General features: G+C 41.0%; 1 protein-coding gene across 1 annotated transcript; it reads right to left on the reverse strand.

The window, feature by feature from the left end:
* Positions 1 to 12,675: 12,675 nt before the first annotated feature.
* LOC124266812 (transient receptor potential cation channel subfamily V member 6-like) lies at positions 12,676 to 14,652 on the reverse strand. Its single transcript, XM_046701616.1, has 2 exons — positions 13,576 to 14,652; positions 12,676 to 13,281 (listed from the first exon to the last, which is right to left on the reverse strand). Exons 1-2 carry the CDS (start codon positions 14,650 to 14,652, stop codon positions 12,676 to 12,678), a joined length of 1,683 nt encoding a protein of 560 aa, XP_046557572.1.
* Between the last annotated feature and the right edge of the window lie 264 nt (positions 14,653 to 14,916).

A 14,916-nucleotide genomic window follows, 5' to 3' on the forward strand; every position in this document is an offset into this window, starting at 1 on the left:
CTATTATAGTGTTGTGTGGTTCGCTCCAGATGCACCTACAACCATTAAGTTACACATGCCGTGAATGAGTGAGTGGTTTTTGTTCAACGACAGTAGTACTGAATGGTATTTCAGTAACATCACGTGTCAGGTTAGGGGCGGTGGGTTAGCCGAGTGGTTGAAGGGTTCGCTCGCCACAAAGAAGATCCGGGTTCGATTCCCCACATGGGTGCAATGTGTGAAGTTCATTTCTGTGTCCCCCGCTGTGATATTGCTGGAATATTACTAAAAGCGGCGTAAAACTTACGTCACTCGCTCACTTATGTCAGGTTAAGGTGGCAGGAAATCTGGAAGTGGTGCAAGTCTCAGACGTTCACCGGATTCAAACCCACGACCATATGTTTCTTGCGTGCTTTAAGGGAGTTTTCTCCGAACAGTAAATTGTACAGCTTAGATATTCCTGGGCAACCAATGCCTTTAGAAAGAAACAGTTTCGAGTGAAACGCCTGTTTGCTCTGAACAGTCGCAATGCCTTCTTCTGTCATTATTGTTCATCAAGAGTGAGTGAGTGAGTTTAGTTTTACGCCGCAATATTCCAGCTATATGGTGGCGGTCTGTAAATAATCGAGTCTGGACCAAACAACCCAGTGATCAACAGCATGGGCATCGATCTGCGCAATTGGGAACCGATGACATGTGTCAACCAAGCCAGCGAGCCTGACCACCCGATTCCGTTAGTTGCCTCTTACGACAAGCATCGGTTACTGAAGGCTCATTCTAACCCGGACCTTCACGGGTACAAGAGTGAGTGAGTGAGTGCTGGTTCCCAACCACTTTATTTCAGGCGTCCCACCTCCCTACAGCTGGAATATTGCTGAGTGTGGCGTTAAACAACAAACAAAACAGACAGACATGCCATAGCGGTATGTCTAGAATCAAGCTGGGATGCAGGAAACTGGTGATGGACAGCATGAACACATGTCACTTGCACAGACACCTCTAGAGTTACATATATCTCGTTGATGTTATCAGTATCCGGGGACGGTGGGGTAGCCTAGGCTTTTAGCCTTTCGCTCGTCACGCTGACGACCGGGTTCGATTCCCTACATGTACGCAATATGTGAAGCCCATTTCTAGAATACATCTAGAAGCGACGTAAAATCAAACTCACTCACTCACTCACTCAATCACTACTAGTATCCGCTACTTTGTAACTTCGAGCATCCGTCTGTGACCTTAAGGGGCGGTTGGATAGTCCAGCAGTTCAACGTTCATTCGTCTCGCAGAAGCTCCCGGTTCGATCCCCTGTGTGGGTACTATGCGTGGACCCAACACATTTTTTATTTAACTGGAATATTGCTCAATTTTCCCTTGCTCTCTGACCCGTGAATATCCGGGGTAGATTTGATCTTTTGCAAGCATGGGTTGCTGAAGATCAAATCTACCCCGGATCTTCATGCTTGTCGTAAGAGGCGATTAACGGGATCGGGTGGTCAGGCTCGCTGACTTGGTTGACACAAGTCATCGGTTCCCAATTGCTCAGATCGATCATCATGCTGTTGATCACTGGATTGTTTGGTCCAGACTTGATTATTTGCAGACCGCTGCCATATAGCTGGAATATTGCTGAGTGCGGCGTAAAACTAAACTCGATCACTCACTCACTCACTCGCTCTCTCTCGGGTGTTTGCAGAGAGTGAATGATTCATCTGCTTTGGCCATGAACATTTTACTGTTTTGTCCGTTGGGATCTTGTTTGCTTGTTTGTTGTTTTTTACCGGCTACAGTTAACAACGGTTATAACGAACTCCCGAAACGGATCACTACTTTTAGTTCGTTATAACCGTTGTTCATAATATGCATTTCGACTGAAAATATTCAGCATGTGGCCCGGGGAAAGTACACAGTTCGTTATAACAGTCACTTCGTTACATCTTTAGTTCGACATAAGTGTAGTTTACTGTACATGACAGCGGTCAGGAAATAATCGAGTCTTTTCGCCCCTTCTCCTTCACAATAGATGACTACTACTTCATAGTTAATACAAAACTGTCCCTTTTGAAAAAATATAAATGTTTTGGAGCAGGATCCGTATTATTTAAAACGTGACGTAGGTTGTTTACGGATCACATGATGAAGCTGTTGTCGCGGTCACGTGATCCACCATTCAGACCTGACTATTTAGTTGACTTATAACTCTCGGTTGTGAATAACCCACGTATTACTCTGTCACGTGACTCAACAAACAGAGGAATACTGATAATATCGAATACCCCTGTTCTGTGCTACTGCTACTATTACAACTACTACTACTATTACTACTACTACTACTACTACTACTACTACTATTACCACCACACCTACTGCTACTACTACTACTACTACTACTACTACCACCACATTTACTACTACTTCCATCACTGCTGCTGCTACTACTACTACTACTCTACTGCTACCACCACCACCTGCCTGCTTACTCAACCACGCGCTACTGCTACTACTACTGCTACTACACCACCACCGCTACTGCTACTACTACTACCACTACTACCACCACGGCTACTACTACTACTACTACTACTACTACTACCACCACACCTACTACTACTTCAATCACTGCTGCTGCTACTACTACTACTGCTACCACCGCTACTGCTACTACTACTACTACTACTACTACCACTACCAACACACCTACTACTCCTTCTATCACTACTGTTGCTACTACTACTACCAATACTACCACTGCTACAACTACTACTTCTGTTACTACCACTACTACTGCTACAACTACTACAACAACTACTACACCTTCTACTGCTACTTCTACCACTATTACTGCTACAACAAATACTACTGCTGTACTACCACTATTCCATACTGCAACTACTACTACTAGTGCTCAACTACCATCACGACTGCTGCTACTACAACAACTGCCCCTATACCATTGGGACGTTGGCCCAACGTTGGCAATGGTTTTGCCAACATTGCTAACGTTGGGCCAACGTCCCAATGCTATATGGGTACTGCTATTACCACTACTACTGCCGTCACTACTACTGCTGCTACTACAACTACTACTGCTGCTACTACTACTGCTACTAGTAGTACAACTACTACAGCTAGTACTACTGCTACTAGCAGTACTACTATTACGGCTACAACTACTACTACTAGTAGTACTACTACTACTACTGCTGCTTCTACTACTGCTACTACTACTATTACCACTACTACCATCACTACTGCTACTATTACTACTACTACCATCAATACACATATTATTTCACTATCACGAAGGATAACGACCACACTTTTACCTCCCTTGACGTTTCTGCGGAACTTGAAGTGAACCGCACGACCTTTGACACCAGTCATGCGCAACAGGTATGTCTCTCGGCAACGCAATGTGTGCTGGATTTGACTGCCGGTGACAGCGAAGACGTTGTCATAGATTCTGACGAACTTATGTCCTTCGGCACAGAGTGTGGACAGCGTGTTGCGTTCTGGTTTGGAGTTTTTGCCGTGTCGCCTCTGGGTCTTATCATAGTGGGGGTAGTGGTGTTCCTCTCTTGTCGTAAAAGGAAACACCCTGCCACTAGTACAAGGGGAGGCAACTCCGAGTGTGATGACACCATAAAACTAGTCCAGGGAGACCGAACATTCACATACAATTCCGTTATTAAATCGACCAACGTTTAAATATCATGATTTAATGGTGCGGGTAGGGATCCTCGTTTAACACAGTTATACATGTTTCTTCTTGTATGAACAAATGAAATTTTTTAATATTTCATGTATGTTGATCCAGAAAAGATATCAACGAAATCGGAGTGAGTGAGTTTAGTTTTACGCCACATTCACCAGTATTCCAGCTATATGGCGGCGGTCTGTAAATAATGTAGTCTGTACCAGACAATCCAGTGATCAACAGCATGGGCATCGAACTACGCGGGATACGATGACATGTGTCAACCAAGTCAGCGAGCCTGACCACCCGATCCCGTTAGTCGCCTCTTATGACAAGTACGAGTTACTGAAATTCAGTTCTAACCCGGATCTTCATGGGTGCCAACGAAATCGGAACACGAATGGTGGGGTCTGCACGATTTCAGAAGTAGTTAGAACAAGCAAAAGCTGAGACCTAGTCTACTGATAAATGAGAACAATGCTAGTATAGAAAGAATTGCATTTTTTTGACTTAAATATACAAATACTTCATGCTTATGAATGGTCATTGTTATGTGGCAGCATGTGAAGTTCTAGCTGCCAAACTTGGCATAATCGTTTGAGTGAATGAGTATGGTTTTACGCCGCTTTTAGCAATAATCCAGCAATATCACGACAGGGAACACCAGAAATGGGCTTTACACATGTGCGCATGGTGGGAATCGATTCCGCGGCTTTGGCGTGACTAGGAAATGCTTTAGGCTACCCATCGTCCCTGTTGTACAAGACACTACTGTTCAACTGACACAATTGTCCACCTAGGTGCTCTTTTCCCGTCAAAATACAGCTCATAAATCCCCAATATGAAAGAAATGCATAGAACACGTTAATATTCCTTGACAAAATATACCATAGATTCCGCAGAAAGGTAGACATGAAAGTTGTGTATACCAGAATCAGTGCATTGGGATGGAGATACAGTCAAACCCCGTTGTGTCGAACTCGTCGGTGCCAAGGGAACAGTTCGACTTATCCGAGTGTTCGAAACATCCGTCAGCATAGAAATAATGATAAATATAAGGAAATCGGCAGGGAGTGATGAGTTCGACAGAACCGAGAATTCGTCTCAACCGAGTACGGGTCATTGGGGTTCGATTGTATCTAGATACCAAGTACACCACTAGGAAGGTTGTTCGAATCCCCATAGGTGTCACACCAAAAGATGTTAAACGATGACACTTGTTGCCTTGCCTAGAACTAGAAGAGTAGTCGGCTCGGGGTCAGTATAATGTTTGTTGAGTATCTCAGTGAGGGAATGTATAGTTTAGTTAGTATAGTAGTATAGTTTTAAGATATTCCAGCAATATCACGATGTCCTCATTTCACGACCAGAAACGGGCCTTCACGTATTGTTCCCATATTTAGAATCGACCCGGGTCGGCGTGACGACTGAACGCTTTAACCTCTAGGCTACCCATCTATGAAACTGAGCCCTGTGCAGCGTCCACATACTTAAATATTGAACGAGACCCATGACACCCTACCCCATGTTTGTAGAAAACGCCGACAGAAGCGGGGATCAGGTGTTCGGACTGTGACTTCTCTATAAGTGATCACTGCATATGTTTGTTTCTTGGTTTCATAAACATCACTTCATAAACGACAGTTCAGAATCTTCATATATTTCTATTTATTCCTGTTGACAGTCGAGTTCATAGTCCTTATACAAGTAGATTCTGTTAGTAGATTGACTGCAATACAATCGAAATATAGCCAAATTAAGTAACAGCAGTAGTCGTTACACTCGAATACGAGCTCTACACTTCTAACATGAAAATTACACTTTACCAGTTAGAAAATGAAATGTCTAGCACATGGAAAATATGCCTTATATCACTGGACATATGGAAGATGATAATTTAATAGTTTTGTAAATAATGACATATCGTTTATATGCTTGAAAGTCTAAATTAGCGTCTGAAGCATGTCGAATTGAAACATGAGAAAAAGACAAACAGAATTATCTCCCTTAGAGAATTATACTGCACAGCGCTAATGAAATTCGTGAATCGAAGGAGATTTTTTTGTAGAAGTAAAGAAGATTAAATTCAAAATCCTACAGAGTACAAACAACGGATTAATTCTAATTCTCATTCATACATGCGGTCATCCGACGCCCCCTCCCCACAACCCCCAAACTCCCAAAGCTCTACAGATCTACTCTGGGTGTGGGTCTAGCTCTTTTGCATGACATCCACTACTGTGTCCAATGATACGTACATATTCCTTACTCTTAAGATGGCATGGAACACAATCAGAAGGGTTTCCATTGATAAAGGTTTATTTCCAGATTCTTTACCAGACACTAACTATTAGAAATTACTCCATTCAAAACTATGTATTTCTAGGTAGTTAACATGATATCAATTACTATGAAAATCACTACATTGAAAAGGTACATTTCTACATGTTGTCATAAGAACTAGCCACTATTAGAAATCAGTCCAATCATATGGATATATTTCTAGTTGATTTACATGATAACACGGAAGTTATATAAGGATTTATTACCTGCAAGACCGAACATATCATGGTTCATATTTTCATACGATGACCTCGGGCAAAATATCACTTTGTCATGGTGACGTGACGTCATGAACAATGCCATGACGTCTACATGCGGCGACGGCGGGTAGCCAGCCTATGTTTGAAAGTAGATTTGGGTTTGTTTTCCTTAATTTGACGACTTAGCTAACAAACAGAATATTATATTCGTGCCTATATAGTACTATGTTTACGACACTCGTGCCTAAATATCGGTATATCCCCAGCTCTCGCTCTGGAAATACCAACATTTAGGCACTCGTGTCGTAAACATAGTATAACATGGACACTCATATATATGCTCTCTACAACTGTAGATGTTACATATGACACAGTAACTACTATTAGAAATCAATCCAGTGATAAGAATATATTTCTAGTTGTTTCACGTGATACAAACTACTATCAGAAATGATTTTAGTGATAAGAATATATTTATCATTGTTTTACATGACACAAACTACTATCAGAAATTATTCTGGTGATAAGAATATATTTCTAGTTGTTTTACAGAGCACAAACTACTATCAGAAATTATTCTAGTGATAAGAATATATTTCTAGTTGTTTTACAGGACACAAACTACTATCTGAAATTATTGTAGTGATAAGAATATATTTCTAGTCGTTTTACATGACACAAACTACTATCAGAATTATTCTAGTGATAAGAATATATTTCTAGTTGTTTTACATGGCACAAACTACTATCAGAAATTATTTTAGTTTTAAGAATGATATTTCTAATTGTTTTACAGGACACAAACTACTATCAGAAATTATTCTAGTGCTAAGAATATATTTCTAGTTGTTTCACGTGACACAAACTACTATCAGAAATTATTTTAGTGATAGGAATATATTTATCATTGTTTTACATGACACAAACTACTATCAGAATTATTTTAGTGATAAGAATATATTTCTAATTGTTTTACATGACACAAACTACTATCGGAAATTATTCTAGCTATAAGAATAATATTTCTAGTTGTTTTACATGACACAAACTACTATCAGAATTATTCTATTGATAAAATATATTTCTAGTTGTTTTACATGACACAAACTACTATCAGAAATTATTCTAGTGATAAGAATATATTTCTAGTTGTTTTACATGACACAAACTACTATCAGAAATTATTCTAGTGATAAGAATAATATTTCTAATTGTTTTACATGGCACAAACTACTATCAGAAATTATTCTAGTGCTAAGAATATATTTCAAGTTGTTGTACATGACACAAACTACTATGTGAAATTATTGTAGTGATAAGAATATATTTCTAGTTGTTTTACATGACACAAACTACTATCAGAAATTATTCTAGTGATAAGAGTAATATTTCTAATTGTTTTACATGACACAAACTACTATCAGAAATTATTCTAGTGCTAAGAATAATATTTCTAATTGTTTTACATGACACAAACTACTATCAGAAATTATTCTAGTGCTAAGAATATATTTCTAGTTGTTTTACATAACACAAATTAATATCAGAATTATTCTAGTGATAAGAATATATTCTAGCTGTTTTATGTGGGGGATTTTATCTGTAAACGTTATTTTTGAGCCTTTAAATTATTATCCATACATTATCGAAAACATTGGTAAATCTTCCACCTTCCTTCCGTTGACATTCCTCAAAACTTCCTTACTCTCTTCCACCTTCCTTTCTTCTCTCCCTACAACTCTTTTCCACCTTCCTTTCTTCCCTCCCTACAACTCTCTTCCACCTTCCTTTCGTCCCTCCCACAACTCTCTTCCACCTTCCTTTCTTCCCTCCCTACAACTCTTTTCCACCTTCCTTTCTTCCCCCTACAAGTCACTTTCACCTTCTTTTCTTCCTCCCCTACAACTCTCTTCCACCTTCTTTCTTCCCTCCCTACAACTCTCTTCCACCTTCCTTTCTTCCTTCCCTACAACTCTCTTCCACCTTCCTTTCTTCCTCCCTACAACTCTCTTCCACCTTCCTTCCCTCCCCACACCTTCCTTCCTTTCTTCCTCCCTACAACTCTCTTCCACCTTCCTTTCTTCTCCCTCCCTACACCTTCTTTCTTCCCGCCCTACAATTCTCTTACGTCTTCCTTTCTTCCCTCCCTACAATTCTCATCCACCTTCCTTTCTTCCCTCCCTACAACTCTCTTCCACCTTCCTTTCTTCCCCCTACAACTCTCTTCCACCTTCCCTTCTTCCAACATCCTCGCATCATCAACAATTATGTAGTCTCTTGGGAGCTATCTAAAAGAAAACATTATCGTATCGTATTCCATAACACTGAAAACATATTCCACGTCTTTCAAAAATATTTGATTTCTTAATCACATCACAAGCATAACGATGAACGAAGTTGCAAGCACAAACGTACATGGAAATTATACCTATCGTGAACTTGCACAGTGCTAACAAGTCATATAAAGTCTAGGCGTCAACACTATGGCGACAACTTTCATTCAATACCGATTTGCATCAATCACTGTGAGAAATTTGTCCTTGTGTTTCCAAAATGTGAATACGTCCAAAGGAGCCACATTCCATCACAGTTTTAAGTGCATTCTGATCACTGTGTCCTTGTCTTTCCCAACAGAATGAAGCCTTCTGTATGTTCAACACAGCTTTGTCCACTTGAACTATTGCTAGCTCACACGGCAGAAAAGTCCAGAACTGAACTTGTGACCTGACCAGGCAGGAGAGATTAAATACATATTTACAGGAACCAAGGAAGTTACAGCTGTTATCGATGATATATACACAAAGAACTTAGTTAAGCACGCCCTTGAGATATCTCACGATTGAATGAGCTCCGATCTTAACCCTTTGGAGCATATCTGGGACATGATTAGTCGTCGTGTGCAAGAAAACTTAAGGGATCATCCTGTACATAACCTGGCCCAATTGGAAGCTGCTTTACACGAGGAATGGCGTAGACTGCCCTTTCAGAGGACCAGGAGGCTGACATAGGGTATGAGGAGAGTGCAGGCTGTCGTACAGTCAAATTGAGGTTACTACTGACCTTGAATCGTGAAGACATGTACAATAATATTTTGAATGTTCACATTCACTAATAAATTTATCATTAAGCATTCCAATGCCGTACTTGTAGAGATCTGGTTTTGTATGAAAATCAGTGGGGTTTTTTTTAAATGAGCAATTATTATCATAAATCAACATGGATTCCAATCATGTTGTCGTTTTTTATGAGTCAAAGGATTATACGGGTCACCACGAGAAGTTTTATGTACGTGTTGAAAACCTTTCATTGCAAAAATACAGGGAGTGCTTAATTAAGTTCTTTGTGTACATATTCATTTTGAAATGGCATAGTACAAACCAACAACAAAGTGAAGGAAAACTGATTTCTATGGATAGTCAACTTCTTTATTGCAATGAGTGAGACGTTTCGGTGTAGGTACTAACACCGTTATCAGGCAAGTGATACAACAACTGAGGTAAGGAGAATATATACATAGCTGTATAGTGAGTATATAGAATTAACAAGGTTGATGTACATTGGGTATTTGATAAGTGATTACAGCATAGGAGGTTGATGTACAGAGTGATTGGTTGTGATTAGAATAAAGTTTATACAATTGATGAGTTGAGGTACAATAGTTGTGATTACAAGCACAAAGGAGGGAGCATGGAAACCCGATGGACAAAGGAGGTAGGGAAGGATTACTGGTGGTGGTGTTTGATTAGGTGGTGATAGGCTGACGAGATGAAATAACCTTGATCACGATTCAAGGTGGGGTTGTGGCGTTGGATGTTTATGGCTTCAAGGAGTTTCCTAATTTTGTAGTCTTGTCTGTTGATTTCTAGGATATCGATGTTGTTCCATAGGATGGCATGGTCAGGGTTGGCTTGGGTGTGGTCAGCTATGGCGGATTTGGAGTCGTTTTTCTGGACTGAGGCTTTATGTTTAGACTCCAAATCCGCCATAGCTGACCACACCCAAGCCAACCCTGACCATGCCATCCTATGGAACAACATCTGTACATCAACCTCCTATGCTGTAATCACTTATCAAATACCCAATGTACATCAACCTTGTTAATTGTATATACTCACTATACAGCTATGTATATATTCTCCTTACCTCAGTTGTTGTATCACTTGCTTGATAACGGTGTTAGTACCTACACCGAAACGTCGCACTCATTGCAATAAAGAAGTTGACTATCCATAGAAATCAGTATTCTTTCATCTTCACAACTTCTAAAATGCCTCTCAAAGCAACAACAAAGTGATAATAATAATTGTGATAACTCAGTTCTTTCAACTGCAGAAGAATATAACTGACTGAGTTTGGTTTTACGCCGCTTTTAGCAATATTCCAGCAACATCACGGCGGGGAACACCAGAAATGGGCTTCACACATTGTGCCCACAGAAGAATATAAAACCTAAAGTATTAGCAAAACACTTTATTTATAAGTATAGTATTTGACATTGAAGGCGTAATGGTTTGTAATCCTAGTTTCTGGCATTCAAATATATATAATCTCCCAAAAAAAGAAACGCATATAGTAATTTCAACTGTATTCTAATGTTTATTTTGAAACATCTTGTAGGCTTTATAAGTCATTAAAATATAGCGAAATTGCACACTGGGAATGCAGACTTATCCGTCTTTGGCAACAACTCGAGGAAAGTCAGTTTGAGTGTCACATGGAGACGTGTGGTGGCGCTGAAGTCAATACCTCGTGTGACCACCGTGGGCATCCAGAACTGCACGGCATTGCCTCGGCATCGAACGAATAAGTCTCAGAATATCGTGTTGCCCAATCGCAGCCCACTCTGCCTGTAGTGCCTGTGCGAGTTTCTGAAGTGTCTGGGGCTGAGGGTTACGGCGTCGCACCCGTCTGTCCAGGGCATCCCACAGATGTTCGATCGGGTATAAGTCCGGTGATCTTGAGGGCCAGGGGAGCACATTGATGTTGTGGTTCTGGAGAAAGTCTCTAGTATGACGTGCTGTGTGGGGCCTGGCATTGTCCTGTTGAAACAACACCCTCTGGCGATCAATGATTAGAAGGAGGTGTGGGCGTAGGATTTCGTCCCAGTACCGTTGAGCTGTCAGGTTGCCCTGGACCATCACCAAATCACTTCTCCTACGGCAGGTGATCGTTCCCCACATCATAACACTGCCCCGGCCGAATCTGTCCACCTGGGGAATGCAAGCGTCGGCGAAACGTTCACGTCGACGTCTGTACACCAGCATTATTCCAATAGAAATCGTGATTCATCACTGAACCAGATTCTACGCCCATTCGGTAGGTTCAAGGCCTGAACGTTGGTGCACCATTGAACTCGATGTCGACGATATTGTTGTCGAAGCACAGGGCCAAAATAAGGTCTTCTGGCACGTAAACCAGCCTCTCTCAACCTGTTCCTGACGGTCTGTGCAGAAAGCCTCCTATTTGTCGAGCGGTACTGGTCGCCGTAGCTGTTGGATGACGCAGGTGATGTACCCGGATGTAGCGATCCTGCGCCGCAGTGGTCGCCCACTACGAGGGGCATCTGCTATCGCATTCTGCTGGCGATATCTCTCCCAGAGCCGTGAAATGGTGCTTTGGTGAACATTCATGCGTCGGGCAACTGCACGTTGAGACTGGCCAGCTTCAAGCAAACCAATGGCGATATGACGGTTGGCTTCACTTAGACGTGGCATTTTGCGTTCGTCAACAATATTCGAATACAGTGAATAATCGACAGACAGCGATCAACCTTTTATACCCATCATTGAGACCCATCTGATCCCCAACTTTCACATGCAGTCACATGCATTTCACATGCGTATTCTGTGACACTACACGCCGAAATTGACAATCATGCTGTTAAATACGGGTATTTTACGGATGGTGCGTTTTGTTGTGAGGTTTCAAAACATCAACACCATAGGACTCATAAACAGAGCAAAACCTTTTGTAAAATGAATCACGTTTTAATTCATTGCTACATGAAATTGCTATTTTCACGATGCGTTTCTTTTTTGGGAGAGTATACAAACATTGGTAATTTCCGGTTTAAACTCTAAGTTGAAGAAAACCACCATAGGTTTTATTATTTAAATGAAATCATTATGAATCTAGTGCAGTAAATATACTGAAGTACAACATATGTCTCATGGCGTTTTCACAAATAACTTGCAAAATGAGATTCAAATGTCTAAACAAATGATAGGTCTAGAACCATGATTCTACATATGGAATCAATCAAATTGTAATAGGCTCAGAACATTGAATGTGTAACAGTCAAATAACTGTACGCGATCGCTGGGAGAACTTGTATTTGACGACGATCCGACAGAGCATGTGTTCAGTCATATCAAGGTTTTCCCCACAGATACTGATTTTGACTTTGCTAGTGACTTTTCAGAATGATGTTAACAATACTGTCCCTTTATATTTATTTGTTCATTTAGTCGTTCCATAGTTATCAATGACCAGATGCTGGACAGGGGGCGCTCCGTCGTCAGGGCGTGTTGTTGTCTCCCCTACTTTGGATTGGTTCAGGAACTTGCGCAATGTTGCTGTAAGATTTCCATTGTCATTCTGTTCAAAGCTACTGGAGTCTTCATCTCTCAAGTGGTGAATTTCGAGAAGATATCTGGTACTTCTATGATCTGTCTTATCCTCCGTCCCCATGGGTGGCTTCAGCCGTTTTGGTAGTATCCCTTCAATGAATATGACAATGGACAATCTCTGAAGCCACAAGAGATTGTTTGAATTCTTGACGCTTTCGCATGTGGTGGACATAATGGCGATGAGGATGTTGAGGAGGAATATCTGGATGACTATCACCGAAACAGCAAAAGCTACGACAGATCCCTTACTCGGATCTTCAAGTTGATCTAACTGTCCTTGACCAGTCATCAGACTGAACGTGGTTAGTAGGCTGACAGAGAAGTTACCAAACATCTCAGGACGAGTTTCCGCAAACGAGCTGTGCAATGCGCTTGTAAATCCTACTATCATTATGAAAATGATTGGTATAAATTTTACCATATCTCCAAAGAGGACCTTTTGTAACATCAGTGTTATGTAGCTCAAAGGCTTGATTCCACGCAGGAAGAAGGTTGTTGACCACCAACCAAGGATCAATGCTATTACCAGACAATAATTGTTTGTAACAGTGACAACATTCCACGACGCGTCTATCAGTAATGTTAAACCAAATAGCACAAAAATGCATCGGTACACTCCATTGTGATGCAGTTTTGTTAGATGGAAGGGTTGCCATGATATGAAAATCCTGTGTAACTCAAAAATGATATAGAGGAGACTTATGAGGATTGAGAAGATACTCAAACCCACCAAGGTTTGCTTCTGTGCCCTGTCTGGATCCATGATGGCGTCAACTTTGAGATCCAAATGCCAGGTTAGGATGCTCATTAGTGCCAGGTGAAGAACGACGAAAAGGTAGTAGACGCACGAGTACCGCTTCCACTTTTTGTATATCAAAGTGTAGACCGTGTAGTTGTTCAGAAACGCACAGGCTGTGGTTGACTCCAAACTGCAAATGTTTTCCAATATACTCTGGCTCGTATTTTGTCTCTGTTTCTTGCAATAGCTTACTATGCAACAGTCCTGCTTGCCTTTAGACAATCCTTCAGCTTTGTGTTCTATTTTCCTGTAGGCAGATGACTTCTGTAGAACGGCTCTATCCCAGGTTGCCTTATCAAGCTCTGTTATATCACATTCGTAGATATCAAAAACACCGTCGTGACTAGAGAAGAACTTGTATGCATTCTCCAGATCAAGGATGTGACTAAACACGTTTTCCAGACCGTGCTCAGCAGCAAGATGGAGTGCTGATAGCTTTTCCTCATTTTTTCGTTGTACATTTTCTCTGTACTTCGATTGACCGTGTTTTGCCAACTTGTCAAACATACTCAGAATAGCAGGCGCCTTTTCTGGGTAGTAAGATGCGTATACGACCAGCGAGTGAAAAACTGTATTCCCAGAACTGTCCGAGCCATTTAGATCAGCGTGATGTTTAAGAAGAAGGTCAACTGCAGTTTTATTATTACTCAAAGCAGCAATGGACAAAGGCGTCCCTCCTAACATAACAGTACCTCTCAATTTCTTTCCGGAAACTGTACATTCCATCGTCTCTTTAAGCATTTCATTACGTTCGAGTGTGTCAATCATGGCTTTCACTAGATCTTGCCCATCATCCGTGTCAGGATTTCTTGCCTTGGCTATGGCAATGTGGAAAGGCGTCTGTCCACGATAGTCCTCATCCTTTCTATCACAGTAGATTAAACTTGGATCATATTCAAATATTATCTTGGCAACTTCATTCCTCCGACAGCTGACGGCAATATGAAGCACAGACTCTCCGGAATCTGACTCTCGTAGTCTTTTAAGCTTTTTCTTCTCCCCTATCATCAAATCTATAGCTGCTTAGTCTGTCTCTGTTCTGAGTCCTTTCTTTGTTCCCCCCTCCAAGAACTTCCTTAAAGATTTAATCAAATGATCTTCCTCCACATTCTTGTCCATTAAATCGCAGACAAAGTTCAACATGAAATCTCTGCTCCTTCGTGACATCTTTCTCGTTTTAACCCTGAAAATAAACCAGAGAGAATAAATAGATCGTATAACGAATGCATTATTGTTACACATGTTTTAAACAATCTGTACCGTGAAGATCCG

This window comes from Haliotis rubra, unplaced genomic scaffold (genome assembly GCF_003918875.1).
Source record: "Haliotis rubra isolate DU_JTF1 unplaced genomic scaffold, ASM391887v1 Scf128, whole genome shotgun sequence".
Taxonomy (NCBI): domain Eukaryota; kingdom Metazoa; phylum Mollusca; class Gastropoda; order Lepetellida; family Haliotidae; genus Haliotis; species Haliotis rubra.

Bases quoted from the DNA above. Each gene is read 5' to 3' on its own strand.
- LOC124266812 (XM_046701616.1), bottom strand. From the start codon at position 14,652: ATGATAGGGGAGAAGAAAAAGCTTAAAAGACTACGAGAGTCAGATTCC. The intron at 13,282-13,575 runs GTGGGTTTGAGT...ATGTTACAAAAG, and splicing joins GGGCACAGAAGCAAACCTTG to GTCCTCTTTGGAGATATGGT.